A 15,027-nucleotide genomic window follows, 5' to 3' on the forward strand; every position below is an offset into this window, starting at 1 on the left:
TAGCTCTCTTCGTGCGTGCCCGTGATGAGGGCTGCCCCTCTCCTTATATAGGGGAGAGGGTGGCTTACGGGGCAAGAAACCCTAATGGCATCTTTGACTAGACAAACTACTTTACAAAGCTACTTTAATCATAGATGACACCGGAGTCCTCTTTAATCGGGGATGCCGACGTCCTCCGGCTTCTTTGACCGTCATCCTTCTCTTTATCGCCGACCCTTCGTTTAAAGCTACTTTGCTTAGCTCATCTTTGTCTTCTAGCTGCGGAGAGAATCTTTGACCGATCCTGCCGACATGCTCTTCTTTCCGGTAGCCCGGTATCTTCTTTACCCGGTTCCGGCATACCCCTCTTGGGGATACCGGCTTAGCCTCGCTTAGCTAACTTCTTATCTCTACGTTCCGGTATGAACATTAAACCGGTATCTTGATGGCTCAAACCATCCGGTTTGGCATGCCTTTGGCATACCGGGGGTCATCCCCCCAACAAATCGCTAGGCCTCGTTGGACATGTGCAGAGCCTAGGTTGGCTATTGCACTTTACATAGATGCATAATTCATGGGCTTGGGTGTCAAAATTCTTTTTTATGGGCATAATTTGCATGCTAGCTTGTGTATGTAGAGCTGTTGCGCGGGGGAGTCAATGCCAACTGATCTCGGCCCAACACTAGCTCCGCCCATATTCAACAAAATGACTACACATAATGAACTTTTTTTTTAAAAAAAGTCATTGTTTTACATCTATGGTGGAGTAGTCGTCGCCAGTGCAACATCAAGAAGAAGAAATAGCAACAAGTAAAGAGGACTCTGAGAGGGGAACCCTTTTTGCTTATACCTTGTCAAGATTTGTTGTTTGACCGGCAGTGTGATAGTTTTCCATGCCACTGGTTTCACCATTGGAGGTTACAAGATGTAAAAGGGGGTGGGGGACCGGTAGATTGATAAGAAGACCCAAGTATCTAACTAGGGTGGTGCGGAAAAATTGCTCCATCTCTCTACAACAATCCGTTAAAAGGTTTTTAATCGGTGCCTAAATTCATATGCTCATTCACGGTAGTGTTGTACAACTTTTAATTTGAAAACCAACACTGCAAAAAATCCAAAGTTGACGCTGATCAAAGAGTGTAACATATAATTAAGAACCATTCACCAAAACATGTCAAACAAAAATACAAAATGTAAAACAACAACAAGCTACCCGCTGCGAAATCTACCGCGCCCCTCGGATGGTAGAAACAGCTCCCCTTGTTTTCCCCCATATCTTTTTTACATCCACCATCACTCCATCAGCTTTCAATTATCAAACGAGATACCCACCGAATTTCCTACAAAAGAAACAGGGGAAAAAGAAAGGAAAGGAATGATCCGCTTGTGCTCCTGGGCGCCCGCTGCTATAATACCGCCACGCCCTCGTCGCCTTCGCCACCGCACCACCACTCCCTCCCTACCTCACTCCCCATCTCCCCACCACCGCCTCCTCCACCGCGCCTCCCTCTCGCCCGCGCAGCGGCGGCCGCGGCTCGGCGCGCAGCCGGCAGCAGCAGCAGCAGCCATGGTGTTCTCGGTGGCGAGGAAGGAGACCACGCCCTTCGACGGCCAGAAGCCCGGCACCTCCGGCCTCCGGAAGAAGGTGCGCTCCCGTTCCCGCACCCCCGGTCCGGATCTCAATGCGCCGTCGCAGCGTAGGCTAGGCTTCGGGGTGCCCCGATCCGCGGTAACCGCTCCTCCCTGTTCCCGATTCCGGGCCGCGGATCTCGTTAACCGCCACGTCGGCCGCTGCATACCTCTTACTTCTCCGTAATCGGGCTGATCCGCGTCCTGCTCCAATGGCCTAACCGTGATCCGCGCACGCACGCTTGCGTGCTTGCGCTTGATCGATCGAATTGGTTCGGACCCGCGCGTTCCAGCGGGATCAGCCGTTCCGTTGATCGCAACTGGACTAGCGTGACCCGAATCCGGGAGATTCGCAGCAGCGCGGATAGGCTCCGTCAAGGATCACCGGATCTCGCCGAGCACGCCTTACAGTTGCACGCTGCCCGTTCGATGTCGCGGGGTCTGTTACTCGTTACTCATCGCGAGGATCTCTTGCCATGCCAGCCATACTCGAACGCCTCCTTGCGTCTGGGATCTGGCACGGCATGCAGCGGTGCCATGATCATTTTTGGGTTCTGCCTCGTATTTAATTCAGGAGTGTTTTCGTAGTAGTTTTTTTGTTAATAACATGATGCAGAAGATCTTGACGATTTGTTAACTATTGCTTAAATATGCCTGTACGTTCACACGCTGTAAAGGTGGCAATCGTTGAGTAGAGCAGTTTAGATTCCTAAGCTCTGAATGTGACGGGCGGCAGAGTCATCCAAGACCCACCCTGCGTATTTTATACAGCACATCTCTGGTCACCTGCTGTTTTGGTTTCGTTTCTCCCTGGCCATGGTGACTGTCCATAAGTTGTGGCTTAATTTATGTTTGGGTGCAATTTTTGATGGTGCTAGAGGGCTTTTTTTTCATAATGAGTAAACACAAAATTGAATTTCGTTATTTAATGAGTTTTAGAGCGGATAGATTATTTCTGATGTTCAGGCAGCCAACTCCATGTGATATGTATTTCCTGGTGTAAGTTTTTATGGATATTTAGTTTCAATTGATTGATCTAAGAAAGTGAGCTAACCCTGTCTTTAAGAAAGATAATAGTATTGATAGTTTAACTGGCGTAGTTTTTTAAATACGGATGTTTATGAATGATGATCACTGATGGCTTATGGCATAGCTTTTCTCTTGATATATCTTCTGTCAGCAGTCCACCAAAATTCATTGGTAATATATGCTTATTCATAATTTACTGTTACTGTTATCAGGTTACAGTATTCCAGCAGCCTCATTACCTTGCGAATTTTGTCCAGTCAACATTTAATGCCCTTCCAGCTGAGGAAGTGAAAGGTTAGTTGCTTATCAGACGAACATGTGTCCTGCTTAGAACATCTGACTGCACATTGCCTGTTCTTGGAAAACAATCTAGTACTGGCAGGCCATCAGATAATTATAACCATAGTCATTATTCCATTTCCTGATGTTAACTGTAACTGTCTAGTAGCAAGAAAATGCCAGATCTATCCAGTTTTCAAGATATCAGAAGGGCTAAATGAATTATAATTGAGCTACTCTTACACATTTCTTTGCCGTTTAGACTGTAAATGGTTTTAGGAGTTAATACAGCTGAGATATTCCGCGATGTTCTCCACAGTTCTCTCTCATACATGCTGTCCTCTTTCCATATAGGTGCAACCATTGTTGTCTCCGGTGATGGCCGCTATTTCTCAAAGGATGCTGTTCAGGTGATTCACAATTGTCTATTCATTTTGTAAGGTCTATAAGTCACACGTGTAGTTTTAAAGATGCTGTTGCGGACCTCGTTTCCATATTTTTGTCTTAGCGCTCACATTTTTAAAGTAATGTTCGCAAGATTTAACTTATTTACAGTCAAAACTGTAAATCACCTATTTTATGTAACTCTTCTATATGGGTGACTTGTATTATGTTAGCACATCGTCATTTTTCAGGGAACTATGCTTGGAAATTTGACATATTTTTTTTGTTATAGATCATCACAAAAATGGCTGCTGCTAATGGAGTGAGACGTGTCTGGGTTGGACAAGACACTCTCTTGTCTACTCCAGCTGTATCTGCTATAATCCGGGAAAGAATTGCTGCTGATGTAAGTTTTGTTTCTCCCAAAGTGCCTTGCATGGGCCATTGCCTGATTGCCGTAGCTGCATATAATTGGATCACGTATCTAAAAAATAACATAAATATGTATTTGGTTGGGACACTATCTGGACTGTACGTCCAAATCAAGAGGTCTTTGTATTCAACCACTTGACCAGCAATTTATATTTTCATATTTAGCTGTTAGTTACCAACTTTTCCAATTGGTCCCTTTCGTCGGGTAATGGCGAATGCATAATTACCACTAACCTACATGTTTATATGAACACATGTAAACATTAATCACCATATCCGTCTTTTCATGTTACAACAAACTATGCATCTAGTGATTTATTAACACAATTAATAACAGGGATCAAAGGCTACTGGTGCCTTCATTTTAACAGCCAGTCACAACCCAGGAGGTCCGACCGAGGTAACATACTTATGATGTTCACTATTACTATCTGCCTTGCGAATCAAGTGCGGCTGATGTTCTATGTAAATTCACACCTTGTATTGGCCTTACCAGGACTTTGGTATCAAATATAACATGGGAAATGGTGGACCTGCCCCTGAATCTGTTACTGACAAGATTTTCTCTAATACAAAGACAATTACTGAATACCTCATTGCGGAAGACCTTCCAGATGTATGATTTGTTCCTAGACTTTTTTTCTTTCTGTTCCTTTTGCTCCCAGGATATTCGGACCCCTGTTTATTCCTTTATTTCCCCCCTATGTAGGTTGATGTTTCTGCGTTAGGTGTCACTACCTTCACTGGACCTGAAGGTCCTTTTGATGTTGATGTCTTTGACTCTGCTACAGATTACATAAAGCTAATGAAGTATGTAACTTCTATTTGGATACATTAAGTATTTTTATTTCAAGTATTGTTTGATGTTTTGTTCTACTAAAGTGTCAGCTTACCTTGAATGTTACAATGGGAAATCCCTAGGGTCTTAATTTTTTAAAGGAGAATATTAACTCTTATCCATTAAATTCCAGGTCAATCTTTGACTTCGAGGCAATTAAAAAGCTTCTGGCATCTCCAAAGTTCTCGTTCTGGTACTTACCTATAGCACAAATGTTGCTTCAAGCTTCTTATGAACAACCCATAACACATCTGAATCCTTGGTTTGCGATTTTAGTTTTGATGGCCTCCATGGTGTTGCTGGAGCTTACGCAAAGCGCATGTTTGTGGACGAGCTTGGCGCGAGTGAAAGCTCACTGTTGAACTGTGTTCCAAAGGTATAATGTGTTCTTGATTTCTTGTGTCATCCCAAGTTGAAAACATATTTTGGTTGGTGTTAATTTTCCATTTCTATTCTTACAGGAGGACTTTGGCGGTGGTCATCCGGATCCTAACCTCACCTATGCAAAAGAGTTGGTTGAACGGATGGGTCTTGGGAAGTCAAGCTCAAATGTTGAGCCCCCTGAATTTGGTGCTGCAGCTGATGGAGATGCTGACCGGAACATGGTTCTGGGCAAAAGGTATTGTTTAGACTACATTTTGGAAATCTACAAAAGCATTTGATGCAGTTGATGATGAATACCTTCTTCTGTTATAGATTCTTCGTGACACCATCAGATTCGGTTGCCATCATTGCAGCCAATGCTGTTCAATCGATTCCTTACTTTGCTTCTGGCCTGAAGGGAGTTGCCAGGTAAAAATATCTCCAGCATATTGCTTCTAGAATACACTCTTTTTCTATGGCTGAAACTTCCGTATGTAGTTTAATCAAGGCTTTAGATGCAGATAGCACTGCTGCATGCAGTAACCACTAACCATGCATATTTCACTAAGCAGTTCTGCATCTGAATAAGCATGCCGTCGATAGAAGATAGTAGTCATGCTGTCCTAATGCTGGACAGTAGACATGATACTGTGGTAGCTCTCCATTTCCCAATGGTAACTGGTCGGTTACAGGCTTACAGCTAGTTACAGAAACTTTTGGCCCGTTGATAGTCTAGAATCTAAAACACCAATCTGGAGCTATGGACTGTTTTGCTAGACCTGCTACTGTTTGAGAAAAAAACATACAAAATGTACAGATGAAAAGGGTAGTAAGTTATACTTAACTGGAAAGCTGCCTTACCTGCAACTGCCAGCATGTTACTGAAAAAATCTTGTAAATGGGACCCCAACTGTGGATGCCTGATATATTTATTGTTGCTGGCCCCATGGCTTGTACGTCGTAAAGTTTATGATCAGCCAGCTGCTGCGGCAGAAATCTGCCAAGTGCCATCTAGTCTTGGCCTTTATTCCGATTGGGAAAACGGTGATAAGAGCATTCTTGCTGCTCCGATAAGGTGATAACATAGAAAAATAATGTACATTCATCCATGTAAGGCGAGAATTTCACATAATTTGCAGCAACATTGATTAGAAATGCATCCATATCTTGCTTAAACGTTCAGCTGCTCTGTCTAACTAATCCTGTTCCAGGTTTTTTTATGTACTGTGGTATTTAGATTGGTAAAATGCCATTTACGATTTGTATCTATGTTGTTGTTGGATCTTGTATGACGTGGGGATTATAATTGCCATGCCACCTACCATTTAAAATGTGCTGTTGTGCTTCAGTAAGTTGATCCAGTGGTGAAATTGCAGGAGCATGCCGACATCAGCTGCCCTTGATGTAGTTGCCAAGAATTTGAATCTCAAGTTCTTCGAGGTAAGTATTATGATCATCAGTCACTAATTTCAAATAATGGACAAATATATATATGAAAAATGCCATGTTTCAGGTGCCTACTGGGTGGAAATTTTTCGGGAACCTGATGGATGCTGGAATGTGCTCAGTTTGTGGTGAAGAAAGCTTTGGCACTGGTAATGTTTGGGAAGTCTTAGCTTACCTTCAATGCATGTCTTAATCACAAAAAAAAGCAACCAGAATTGATTGAACAAGTTGGTTTTGCCTTCTGGTAAAATGGATTATGGCATGTAGCATCTCTTTCCTTTGGATGTTCCATAAACTTGGTTTCCTTATGTTTTACGGAACACGACGGGAGATTGATATATTCAGATAAATAGCTTATATTATTTTGGTTAATTGGTCATGAATTTATCAAAGTCAAGGGTTTGTCGATATTCGTTCCACTAACTAGACATCCTACATTGTTTACTTTGTTTTAGGTTCTGACCACATTCGCGAAAAGGATGGTATTTGGGCTGTTCTAGCATGGCTATCTATTCTAGCTTACAAGAACAAGGACAACCTTGGAGGGGATAAACTTGTTACTGTTGAAGATATTGTTCTTCAGCACTGGGCTACTTATGGTCGCCATTATTATACACGATATGACTATGAGGTACTTCACTCAACTGACATATATGTTCATACAACACATTTGATAACGTTAAGTTGCTAACATAACTGTTTATTATTAAAGAATGTTGATGCAGAAGCTGCTAAGGAACTTATGGCAAACCTAGTCAAGCTGCAGTCGTCCCTGTCTGATGTTAACAAGTAGGTTACTTCTATTCAATGCAGTAGGCAATAATTCAAAATGAAGACCTATATGAAAAAATTTCTCACGCATACAAATGGAATTGATATGAAAACTACTTATGCAGTCTTATGCACAATGATATACAGTATACGACTGTTTTATTCTCTGCAAACTTGATGCATACTTTTCTCAGCCCTCAAAGCTTGATACTTCCATGTCACTGACAAAGCATATGCATTAGAAGACGGTAGATCTAAATTGTTTTCCTTTTCCTCAGGTTGATCAAGGAAATCCAGCCTAATGTGGCGGATGTTGTCTCTGCTGATGAGTTTGAGTATAAGGATCCTGTTGATGGCTCTGTCTCCAAGCATCAGGGTATCAGATATCTCTTCGGAGATGGTTCCCGACTGGTATGAAACATCATGGCTATTAATTGGTTGAACTGTCCTCTTTAAATATTCCTTGTTTTGTTTCGTAAACCAAAGCAAATGAAGCAGCACATATATTTAGTCTGCATGCACATATTTGAAGTTGCAATATAACCAGTTAATGGTTATTAGTGGTCGAGGCGATCCATTTTTTGCTAGCTGTTTGATAATGGTTGCTACAAATGATGATGAACTAACAGTAGCTCGCGCTGTTTCAGGTGTTCCGCCTTTCAGGAACTGGTTCAGTTGGTGCTACTATTCGTATCTACATTGAGCAGTATGAGAATGATTCATCCAAAACCGGGAGGGAGTCTTCGGATGCTCTTTCCCCACTGGTAAGATCAGATCTCGTGTATACCCATTGTGCTTTGAACAAATCGTCACACATTTTTGCGAGGTTTGCAGTTCTGATTGTACTTCCTTATCCAGGTTGATGTCGCCCTGAAGCTTTCAAAGATTCAGGAGTACACTGGCCGATCTGCCCCAACCGTGATCACATAAATTTTGACTTAGATACGTGCCGAGGCCGCTTATGCAGTTCCGTTTTGGCCTCCTGTTCGATAGCTTTCTTTTTACATCTCACACATGAATAAATTGTATGTACCAGACCGTCCCTGTTTCGTTGCCTATACTGCACACACTGCTGCTGGTACAGTATGCGGCTGTAATGTTGTCACAGTGATGTAATCCAGAGTGAATTCTTCAAGCGATATATTGACGTGTGTTTTTTTGGTCGAGTATTTTTGTGCCCAACTTATCTTGATCATCCACGGGATGGATGGCACCACTTGTTGGTATAGTTAGTCTATTCGTAGTTGATTAATATCCTGGGAAAACAAAGCACACGAGATCCTCTCTTGGCCAAATTCAGAACGATGAACACAAGTCACATCTAAAGTCTCAAAACACTGAGAGGTCTGCAAGCCACAAAGTTCAGGGCGAGTGAGAATTGTACAACCAGTTACGATGCTAAGCACATTGCTTCTGTTATTGATTTGTTATTCAAACGAAGTCTCTGACCCTATCTGCTAGTCTCATCCAGCACCGCATCCCATACACTCGGCCACATTGGTAGTAGTGCAGACCACAGAACGAACCCATTCTACTTGCTGCCATTGGAGAGATTGCTGTTGCAGAGGACGGTGGTCTCGGCGATCATGGAGGTGACGACGTAGGGATCCATGTTGGACGACGGCCTCCTGTCCTCGAAGTAACCTGAAACGAAAACCAATCAACACATAGACGCAAAAACCATAGCACTTTGTCACCGGCAAGAAGGGAGCCAATCTCTAGGGTCTCACCTTTGCCTTCCTTCTCGGTGTCGCGGCCGACCCGAACTGACGCGCCACGGTTCGCCACGCCCTGGAATGGACACAACAACAGCAAGAAGCAGGTAAGATGAGAGAGCACTGCAAGTGCGACTCTGAAGTCTGAACATGCCGTTGCTAGGGCTTGTCGGTATCAAGTGTTTTACCCATGTGAAGGTGTTGATGTCGGCGGTCTCGTGGCGGCCGGTGAGCCGGCGCTCGTTGCCTTCGCCGTAGGCGGCGATGTGCTCCATGTGCCGCGCCTCCAGCTTCTTGATCGCCTTCTTGATCAGCTCGTACCCGCCCTCGCTCCTCATCGACTTGGTGCTGCATTGAGAGAAAACCACAACAGGAGAAATGTCATAACACAAGGAGTCGTAGACGATGATGATGGGTTCGCCCACTAGCTCTCCTTTTCTCACCTGTAGTTGACGTGAGCACCAGCACCATTCCATTCTCCCTGCAGTCACATACGAAGAGAGTTACGGTTGACGCCTGATATTAATCAGTATTGACCAGGTGGCCGACACAACAGCAGATCGAGCTGAAAGTTTTGGGGAAAGAAGCAGCAGAAGAAATGCTCACGGGGATCGGCTTGGGGTCGAAGGAGACGACGACGCCAGCGATCTCGGTGATCCTCTGTTAGGCACACACAGGTTAAATAAACCAAATGAAAACCTTGAAAGTTCCATTTCAGTTAACAAGTCGAGGCAGTTCTTACCTCGAGAATGTAGCGAGCCGCCCAGAGCTGGTCGCCGGCCGCGATGCCGACGGAAGGGCCGACTTGGAACTCCCACTGTTCAGAGTTCAGACAACAATAAGTACATGAAGAATCTGATGAAAGAACATGCATCGGAATATAGCAGGCAGGCAAGGTTCAGTTCATCCGAAGGTAATTTTGTGTGCGCGAAACTACCTGTCCTGGCATGACTTCTGCGTTGATGCCACCGATGTTGATGCCGGCGTAGAGGCAGGCCTTGTAGTGCGCGTCGACGATGTCGCGCCCGTAGGATTTATCCGCACCGGCGGCGCAGTAATATGGTCCCTGTCACACGATTTCATCGTTCGTTACTGAAGTAGGATTGGCAAGCACGGCTTACTCTGTCAGCTCAGCATTTTTGAAGTGGTTATCAGCAAGTGCTGAGCTAAAATCTAGCATTTGCAACAAAGTTTTGTGACTTTCTTACGGGATGGATCTCGGTTAAGATAGTTGCAATATGCGACATGCCTAGTTACCTGAGGACCAGGGTAGCCCCCTAGTGGCCATCCAATAGGCCAGTTGGTGTCCTTCTGAAGAAGGGTGTACTCCTGCTCGATCCCATACCTTGAATTTCGCAATATGAGAGGCACAGCACAACACGATTAGTTCGAACCAAATAAGTTGATTATTTGTGCTGTAAATTGCCTGAGATACTGAGTACCGACCATGGTTCTTCAGCCTTGACATCTGGATGGCTGAATATCCTTTCCGCGTTATACCGCTTGTTGGACGGAATCGGCTCTCCGGTAGGTGAGTAGCAGTCACAGATAACCTATATATACAGGGATCAAAATTAGGTGAAAATTTGGAGAATGGAAAATTATAAAATTCCGTTCTCACAAAAAAAAGCCATAAACTCTTCTGTTATACGAAACAAGTTTTTTTTTTTTTTGAGATGACGAAAGGAGGTTATTGATTTTACCAGGATGTTATTCCCCTTCCTGAACGGATCCCTGAAGATGGCTTGAGGGCTTGACAGAAGCAAAATGCAAAGACATATTAGTTCATGTTTGGAGAAAAGGACAAATTTAGTTCAACCTCAAGGCACGCAAATCAAGGTAGGACTAAATTAAGAGTGCAATCAAGAGTTTCCTTTAGAGAGAGAGAGTGTGTGTGTAACCAAGAGCGTACCGGAGGATGACTTCGCTGTCGTCACCCGTGGCTTGTCCTGTGCTGGAGCCGTCAAAATTCCAGTTTGGAAGCTTGCTCGGGTCATCGACGGGTCCAGGCAGCGTCTGATGATTCAGTAAAGACATTTCACGGCTCAAGAATTGCCAGAACTTGCAATGCCTTCATGGCTAAGAAATATTGCCTCCGTTCCAAACTAAGTAAGTGTCACGGCTTTGTCTAAGTACCATATCTATCTAGACGCTGAAATACGTCTCGATCGATATATCCGTATCTAGAAAAAGCCGCGACGCTGAGTCTAGTAGGAGTAGAAGAAATTTAAAGCTGGAGGTATGAGAGCAATTCCAATAGTACAGTCAACTGCTGGCTATAACAAGATGCCATGTCACTTGTAGTCATCATATAGCTAACATGTACAATAGTTGGTTATACTTATGGACTACTTTACTAACATATGGCCCACATTTCACTCTCACAAAGTGCCTAGGAGCACGCTGCAAGAAGTTGCTATTAGCATAAGAAATTTCACCTCCCTTCTCTCTCCTCTTCTCTCTCTTCCAACTCATCTAAAATATATTATTTAATGCCTTATAGTCAGCTGACTAGACTCTATTGTACTTGCTCTGAGGGTAGTAGGATAGGAAGTGGGCTCACCCTGGCTTTGCTCCTCACATCCATCCCGGTGCCGCCGACCCTGGATTACACACACGAGGTGTCAACGGAGGTAGATTAATGAGGCTTATAAACTAAAAGTAATTGGTAGAAGAGAGCAAGATGTCATTGATTAAAACGACGGAAAACAAAACATTTTTTTACTGGATTGAGAGGAAAAGAAAACCTGTAAGACAGGATGGTGAAGTTGGGAGTAAGATTTTTCTTGGGAAGATCAAACATAAGATTGAAGGGTACCGAAGAAGGTGGGGGAAGTGGAGAAGCAATCTTACCATATGTACTCGGCGATGATCTTGCCGGTGCAGTCGGACAGGTCGAGGTTGAGGAGATCGGTGAGCAGAGACATGGCGGCCGGCGCTCAGCTGGTGCTGACGGTTTCGTTTCTTCTTCTTCGCCCGGAGGAAGGAGGCAGAGCAAGGAGATGGCTGGAGAGGTGTTCCGGTGGCAGCCTAGATAGTTCTCTTGGAAATGCAGAGCGAGCGTGTGATTGTTGGTGGCTGGACACCTACGCCCCTCCTCTATAAGTAGTGAAGTGACGAGGCCTGCCTGAAAGGTTGGTGGCCTTGGCCGGTGATGCGGCTGGCTCTCGAAATCTGTGACTGGGCGTACGTAACGTAACGTACGGCTGTCCTTGGGTCACGTACTACGTCTCTTGTGGCACCACCACCGGTGCACGTATACGGTACACGGGTCGTGCTAGCGTGCACACAGACCGGCCGAGCCAGCGCACACCACCGTGCTGTTCTTGCGAGTGAAAAGTCCAAACAAAAACGTTGTCGAGCCCCGGCGCGCGCCCGTCGAAATCGTTGAGTGCGATCAGGACGTTAAGGACAACGACACTCTAGAGTCGATACTTCCGTGTGGTGTAGACTGGGACTGCCGTTTTTCTGTCCGGGTCTTTGCACGTACCGCTACCATTTTGTGACAAACGAGTGAGCATCTTCTTCAGCGGGACGACCTTAAACAAATTGAGGCGGTCCAATCCTATATATTTACGTGAAAAAGGCACGACTCAACGATACGGTGCGATCCAAACGAACCGAGCCACCGTGAATCGGCCTGCGGTACTACGGTGCATCAAAAACTAGCTATGTGTACATAGGCAAGCAATCCCGGGGATCTTTGCTTATGCATGAAGGTAGTATAGTTTGCGTGATGCGCCTAGTGAACCATGACCACGCTCGTCACTAAAGGGAAAACGGTTCTCTAAGCCTGACGCCACGCCTGTGGGAATCTTGTAGAGTGGATTAATGGATCTTGCCTAGCGGCCAAGGACGATGACGTGGGATACTTGGGGGATAGGAAAGCGACTAGCTTAGCTTTCGTACCTCCCGTGGCATCACTCTCTATCCTCTTGTGGGATAACATAACACGTAACATGGCTTCGTGAGGCTATGACACGCCGACATAATACGCGCATTCCTTTTTAAAGAGGTCGATAGAATGCATATCAATGTTCTATTTTGACATCTTCTGAATGAACCTTAATAAGAAGATTAGGGCGAGAGCGTTATCATAGTCTCTCTTTCTGCGTAAGCTCCCGCAACATGAGATCAAGTCCCGTCTTCTTACGATGTCGCCTCTAGAGCTTCTTCTTTCCAAATATATTGCGCATGGTCTCATCTCTCCCGCCGGTCTCTTTTTTATGGGGGGAACTAGGCGTCGCCTAGTTGGTAGCTACACGAGTCCCTTTCTACACCCGTTCACGCGATGTGGGTTCGAGCCCCGCCTAGAGCTCTTCCTTTCTTAATATTCTCGGTCATGTGTGCTTTATTTATAAACGGGGTGAAACACTATTTCGAAAAGGATCACGATAAAATGGTAGGTAAGCTAGCTCGTCTACTGCCCTTTAGAATTCCATCTATTTACCAATTGATCATGGAGATTATATACGATCAAGGGCCGAAAAAATACTATCTATGTATAATATATTTAGATCAATATGCACCATAAAACACGATGTAAGATTTTTTTTCAAGAGTACGTGAAAGCATACCATGATGTTATAGAAGGAAAAGTTATAATTACAAGAACATGGACAGAGATTTGGTGCTCCTGGACACCAGTGCTCCTGCCTATTTTAGAAAAAATAAAAATCACATTTATGTGTTTCAAAAAAATTAGAAAAATAATTATGGTGTAGCCAATGAATTTTTCCATAAACGTGCAAAATTTTAATTTCAAATATAAAAAATTCTAGGCTACACAAAAATAGCAAACGTTTGGATCTGGGTATGCATATTTGAAATCTCCAAATTTCAACAGATTTTGTCTTTTTTATGTAATCTACAATATAAAAAATTTCATATTAAAATTTTACACGTTTGTAGGTTACGTCATTTATTATGTCTAGATTTATTTTCAGATTTTTTTGAAACAAATATGTATGATTTTCGAATTTTTTTAAACAACAGGAGCACCGGTGCCCATGAGTCAAAGACACTTTTCGCAAGAACATGCCATTCTTGCGAACAAAAAAAGGGCATGGCACACTACGAAAGACAGAAAAACTAACTCGTCACGACTTGTGTAGGTACTCCTACTCCTACTCCTCTAGAAGGGATGATCATCTTGAACCCTGCAAGGATGGGTGTCGATAGTTGAGTGACGGTGTGAGTTATCGATGCCCAAGTGTTCATTTCCTTCCATAAGGCGTAACAAGTCGTGCAGAGTTTGCTGAACCTCCGCCGCTCACGGAGCCACCACTCCTCCAACGTGTTGTTCGACATAGGGATTTGGGTCGCAATGCGTAATGCCGGAGAATACTTTTGCCAGACCTCCCTCGCGAAAATGCATTGAATCAGTATATGCTCCTTGGCGTCCTCTTCCTGGCCGCACACGGAGCAAGGAGATGTGTGGTTCTGAAGTCCATGGCGCAGCCGACGGTCCAAATGCGGTGTCGCGCAGCTAGCCAGAGGAAGATCTTGCTCTTAGAGCATCCCCACTCGTCTCCCCGACGAAGGCTCCCGAGCGCCGTTTTTTTTCATCCGGACGGCGAAATTCGGCCCAGTCGCCCGTCCCCAGTTTCTCGATTTCGTTCGAATTTGGGCCTTCATCCATCCGACGAGCCCACGCAATCCCCGGTCCCCCGAGACGCGCTCGGAGACTCCGGACGAAGTGAAAGCGCGCGAAACACCGAGAAATCTCTCCCGTGCTTTCGCTTCGGCTTCGCCGCAGAGGTGGACCTGGCCGGTCAGCTGCACACGCATCGTCTTCCGCGCGCAGTAAAGGCTGCCGCCGGTCAGCTCGCCGCGGACGCGTAGCATCCACGCGGCATTAAATCGCCGGCTCCAGCCCCGCCTAAATACCCCTCTCGCCGTGACGCGTAGCACCACGCTTCCTCTTCCCTCGACCCTCTTCCCTCGACGAGATCCATGGCGTTAGACGGCGCGGCCAACAACGGCTTTCCCCGCCGGTCGCTCCACGCGTGGGAGGGGCACCTCCTCCACCAGGCGGGGTACCCCTTCCCGCCGGACACGAGGCCTCCCGGCGGCGGGTGGCGGCTAAGTGCGGGCGGCGTGCCAATCCCGCCGCCGCCTCAGGGACGCGCCCTCGACGTCGCCATCGAGGATGTCCGACTG

General features: G+C 45.2%; 2 protein-coding genes across 3 annotated transcripts; one reads left to right on the forward strand and one right to left on the reverse strand.

Moving 5' to 3' along the window:
- The first annotated feature begins 1,479 nt into the window (after positions 1-1,479).
- LOC124704075 (phosphoglucomutase, cytoplasmic) lies at positions 1,480-8,316 on the forward strand. Its single transcript, XM_047236317.1, has 18 exons — positions 1,480-1,624; positions 2,850-2,931; positions 3,271-3,326; positions 3,593-3,706; positions 4,070-4,132; positions 4,229-4,348; positions 4,442-4,542; positions 4,704-4,763; positions 4,847-4,946; positions 5,032-5,189; positions 5,267-5,362; positions 6,310-6,373; positions 6,447-6,528; positions 6,835-7,010; positions 7,092-7,168; positions 7,429-7,561; positions 7,798-7,914; positions 8,009-8,316. Exons 1-18 carry the CDS (start codon positions 1,547-1,549, stop codon positions 8,078-8,080), a joined length of 1,749 nt encoding a protein of 582 aa, XP_047092273.1. The 5' UTR covers positions 1,480-1,546; the 3' UTR covers positions 8,081-8,316.
- A 194-nt stretch (positions 8,317-8,510) lies between these two features.
- Positions 8,511-11,824, reverse strand: LOC124704076 (glutamine synthetase cytosolic isozyme 1-3). Of its 2 annotated transcripts, none has more exons than XM_047236320.1 (13): positions 11,719-11,824; positions 11,429-11,468; positions 10,778-10,881; positions 10,569-10,617; positions 10,312-10,418; positions 10,123-10,210; positions 9,803-9,931; positions 9,608-9,682; positions 9,472-9,525; positions 9,309-9,346; positions 9,054-9,213; positions 8,881-8,941; positions 8,511-8,794 (listed from the first exon to the last, which is right to left on the reverse strand). In XM_047236320.1, the coding sequence occupies exons 1-13, from the start codon at positions 11,790-11,792 to the stop codon at positions 8,682-8,684; spliced, it is 1,092 nt and encodes a 363-aa protein (XP_047092276.1). In that variant the 5' UTR covers positions 11,793-11,824; the 3' UTR covers positions 8,511-8,681. The 2 variants fall into 2 exon arrangements, with proteins under 2 accessions (XP_047092276.1, XP_047092275.1); XM_047236319.1 differs by having other exon boundaries at positions 10,312-10,420; positions 10,544-10,617.
- Positions 11,825-15,027: the final 3,203 nt, after the last annotated feature.

The sequence above is a fragment of the Lolium rigidum genome, chromosome 3 (genome assembly GCF_022539505.1).
Source record: "Lolium rigidum isolate FL_2022 chromosome 3, APGP_CSIRO_Lrig_0.1, whole genome shotgun sequence".
NCBI classification, from domain to species: Eukaryota; Viridiplantae; Streptophyta; class Magnoliopsida; order Poales; family Poaceae; genus Lolium; species Lolium rigidum.

What these genes read in the sequence shown, in the direction of transcription:
- LOC124704076 (XM_047236319.1), bottom strand. Translation starts at nt 11,792, where the DNA reads ATGTCTCTGCTCACCGATCTCCTCAACCTCGACCTGTCCGACTGCACC. An exon ending in ATCATCGCCGAGTACATATG is followed by an intron (nt 11,469 to 11,718) that starts GTAAGATTGCTT and finishes TGTGTAATCCAG; the next exon opens with GGTCGGCGGCACCGGGATGG. An exon ending in TCGACCCCAAGCCGATCCCC is followed by an intron (nt 9,347 to 9,471) that starts GTGAGCATTTCT and finishes ATGTGACTGCAG; the next exon opens with GGAGAATGGAATGGTGCTGG.
- LOC124704075 (XM_047236317.1), top strand. Translation starts at nt 1,547, where the DNA reads ATGGTGTTCTCGGTGGCGAGGAAGGAGACCACGCCCTTCGACGGCCAG. An exon ending in ACCCAGGAGGTCCGACCGAG is followed by an intron (nt 4,133 to 4,228) that starts GTAACATACTTA and finishes TGGCCTTACCAG; the next exon opens with GACTTTGGTATCAAATATAA. An exon ending in TGAAGAAAGCTTTGGCACTG is followed by an intron (nt 6,529 to 6,834) that starts GTAATGTTTGGG and finishes ACTTTGTTTTAG; the next exon opens with GTTCTGACCACATTCGCGAA.